This window comes from Ananas comosus, unplaced genomic scaffold (assembly GCF_001540865.1).
Source record: "Ananas comosus cultivar F153 unplaced genomic scaffold, ASM154086v1, whole genome shotgun sequence".
Classification (NCBI taxonomy): domain Eukaryota; kingdom Viridiplantae; phylum Streptophyta; class Magnoliopsida; order Poales; family Bromeliaceae; genus Ananas; species Ananas comosus.
In genome coordinates, this window is record NW_017891049.1 from 8,116 (window position 1) to 11,824 (window position 3,709).

Below are 3,709 nucleotides of genomic sequence, written 5' to 3' on the forward strand. Positions count from 1 at the left end.
AGAGGAAACAAGTAGTAGATTGATCACCAGTAAACCCTGGGATTCTATGTTTATCACTTTCCTGCGCACAATTACTTTAAACAGGAAAATATTCTACGAACATTGCATAATAAGAGTATATAAATACTGTTTAAATCAGTTTTGCGTAATAAGAGTATATAAATACTGTTTAAATCAGTTTTCACGACACGACGACAAGTGCATTCAACACATACTTGCCCTTGTGAAACAAATCATCCACAGATGACGACTTCTTATTGTATCTATCATATTCCCGGCAATCATCATTTAATCATTGTGTTTGCTGTAGATACGTCAAAGAAATAAAAAAAACTCGCTAGAGAATATACTTTGGCGTCTGAGAACTCTTAAGCAGAGGGAGAAACAAATTACATGCCCCAGAACTCTAAATAAAGAAATCTTTATCTTTCCAGAGGCTTAGAAAAAATATAGTCCTGACCAAAGTTTCTGTCAATCTTATCTGCCCTATTACGATTACCAAAGAGATGTTGAGAGTTGTTAAGCATGCAAGGGAACCACCAAAAGCCCTAACCAAATTTTCTATCAAACTTCCTAGCTAAATTTAATATATACATATATCTAATAAATAATTTTCTATCAAACTTCCTAGCTAACTTTAATATATAAGTATATCTAATAAATATAAATTTTTTCTCTCTTTAGAATGGTATAACATTTTATCGTTTGCTTGTCGCATACACATGTTGCATCTCGATTAACATAGAATCGATAGATTGTGAACCAGCCAATAATATCCAACTTCAATCAATCAAAGCTAACCGAAACAAATACACACAAGGAAAAGGGAAATGTGGATCAATAAGGAGATACGCAACTTTATAACCAAGCACGAGCATTCATCATATAGACTATACTAAGAAAATCAGATCCACAAAACTGAATTAACTAGTTCATGCAAAGTGCGAAGCAAAACATTATGATCATCTTATCTTAAACGCAATCTCAAAGCCATCCATCCATCCATCCTAACATCATCAATCTCAAAAAGAGAGAAGTAAATCGACCATAATAATAGTGAACTTAAACTTACTATGTGGCGAATTAATTCATCTCAATCGATCTCCTGGAGGGAAGGGGCAGCTGCGGCGGCGGCGGCGGCGGCGACGTCTTCGGTGGTGAATTTGGCGCCCTTGGCCTTGTCGGCGGCGGCGCGGCCGCGGGCCTTGCGGTCGAGCAGGGCCTTGCGGTCCTTGTCGAGCTTGAGCTTGGTGATGACGACCTTGGAGGGGGCGACGCCGACGTTGACGGTCGAGCCGTTCACCTTCTCGCGGGTGATCCGCTCGACGTGGATGATCCACTTCCGGCGGTAGACCTGGACGACCTTGCCCTCGCGGCCCTTGAAGGTGCCCCGCACGACCTGGACCTCGTCGTCCTTCCGCACCGGCATCGACCGCACGCCGTACTTGCTCCGCAGCTCGGCCGACAGCGGCGCGCTCATCAGCACCCGCCGCACGCTCGACGGCGCCGTGAAGTGCGCCTTCCGGCACTTGCGCCGCGAGCTCGACACCCGAGGGTTGAACTTCATCGTTCGTTTCCGGCGGCGCAGGGAATGGGTATGGATGCAAAGGGCGAACAGAGGAGACGGCGTAAGGAAAAGAAGAGAAGAGGAGCGACACCAACATCAATATATAAATAGCTAGGGTTATGATTCGGTGCGGTCGACATGATCTGACGAAAATGCCCCCACCCCTTTCTACAATTCGAGCCAGCCAGGTTTTGGTGTTTGTGGTGGGCCCAAAAGTAGGCCAGTGCGGTGGGGCGGTAGATAATTATTTTAGTGGGCTCAAAACCCTATTTTGGAGCCCAAAAGTGATTGCCGGCTCAGTTGAGTGTTTAGCGACCTAATTTTTAAAATAATATAATTTTTAATTTTTTAAAATTTTAATTTTAAAATTTGAACTCTTAACTTCTAAAATTAAGTTTTCAAATTTTTAAATTTTAAAAATTTAATTTTCAAATTTAAATTTGAAAGTTATAATTTTAAATTTTAAAATTCTAATATTTTAAATTTTAATATTTTAAATTTTGAATTTTAAAAATTTTAAATTTGGATCTGTTCGGATCTGTATACAGTTACAACTGCAAATGAACAATCTCTACTATGTGCATAGATTGATTGGGCAGTCCAAACCCAAGCCCAAGAATAGGCCTAGCAAATTAGGCTTGGACTTGACATAAGTGGCCAATCAACCATTGGGTTAATTGACTTGTCTTAATTCATTTTCCACATATGCTATATAGTATGTTACAACCAAAAAAGTTAGGACAAAATTAATTAAATTAGACCCAATTGCCCATTCTTACCTATCTAGAAGTAAAGAAAAGAATGAAAATCATAAATTTTAATTTAAAATCATAAAAAGTTAATTTATTTTCCGCATTACGTTTCTAATCCACTATTCATTTAGGTTGTGTTTGGTTCCACGTAAAACTGAGGAAAAAAAATTTTCGGTGGGAAAAAAATTTTACGTCGTTTGTGTTTGTGTTTGGTTTGTAGGAAAAAACAAAAAAAATTTCCGTGACGGTTGTTTGGTCGAAAGGAAAAGAAAAAAATAAAAAACTATTTAATATATATTTTCTCTTATTATATATATTATTATATATTATTAATATATAATAATTATCATAATATATTTAATTATTATAATTTATATTTATAAACAAGATATATTTAAAATATATTATATAATAAATATATAATATAATATATAATAATAATATATATTTAATATTATAAAATAAATTATTATATATTTATAAATAAAATTTTATATATATATATATATATAATATATAATATACTATGTCTATAGCTATATATAAAAGCACGTATATTAAATTTGCGTCCTCGTCGACAGACCATTTTTCGGCGGAAAATTAGCGCCCATTTTTCTCTTTCCGTACGAAAAATTTTAAATATAAGAATAAAAATAGAAATAGAGAATAGCAATAAATACGTAAAGTTCTCTATAGACAGATTACTTATGTGAAAATCCTAAATATAAATTTTTCTATTTAATTTCAAAAGTAAGTTTTCAATAACAGACTTACGGTGTGAAAATCCTATAAAAGATACTATTTCCTATTTTATTTTAAAATATCTTTTTTAGATATTATCTATTTAATTCAAAATATATTTTTCTTTTTAAGATAACGGATTTTATTTTTCTATTTAATTTCAAAATTTATTTCCTAACAGATTTTATTTTCTATTTAAGTTCAAAAGTAATTTTGCATGAGATTATGTTAATTATTTATCATTTAAAGCATATTTTTCTTAATAGCGTGATTTATTATTTAAATTTTTTAGATACATATTTGGCAATCATATAAATATGGCCTAAAAATTAAAAAATAATTTAAAAAAATTATAACTTTTTCTAATAATTATTACGTGCATTTGCACGTACATTTTACTATATATATATAAACACGTATTTCCAAATTTGGGTTTGTCGACAGACCTATTTTTTAGCGGAAAAAAATTGATTCCACCTTTCGTGACGTAAAATAAATAACGTAATGAAACAAACTTTTCATTTCTGTTAATCTCTAAAAATAGAAAAAAATATATTTATTCAATTTTTGCCAACAGAAAGATATCTACTGTGAATCTATATTTTAATTAAAATTATTTAATTTTTTATCTCTAAAATAGAAAAATATT

General features: G+C 32.8%; 1 protein-coding gene across 1 annotated transcript; it reads right to left on the reverse strand.

Moving 5' to 3' along the window:
- Positions 1-849: 849 nt before the first annotated feature.
- Positions 850-1,652, reverse strand: LOC109704578 (60S ribosomal protein L26-1-like). Its single transcript, XM_020225337.1, has one exon. The coding sequence runs from the start codon at positions 1,565-1,567 to the stop codon at positions 1,094-1,096; it is 474 nt and encodes a 157-aa protein (XP_020080926.1). The 5' UTR covers positions 1,568-1,652; the 3' UTR covers positions 850-1,093.
- Between the last annotated feature and the right edge of the window lie 2,057 nt (positions 1,653-3,709).

Bases quoted from the DNA above. Each gene is read 5' to 3' on its own strand.
- LOC109704578 (XM_020225337.1), bottom strand. From the start codon at position 1,567: ATGAAGTTCAACCCTCGGGTGTCGAGCTCGCGGCGCAAGTGCCGGAAG.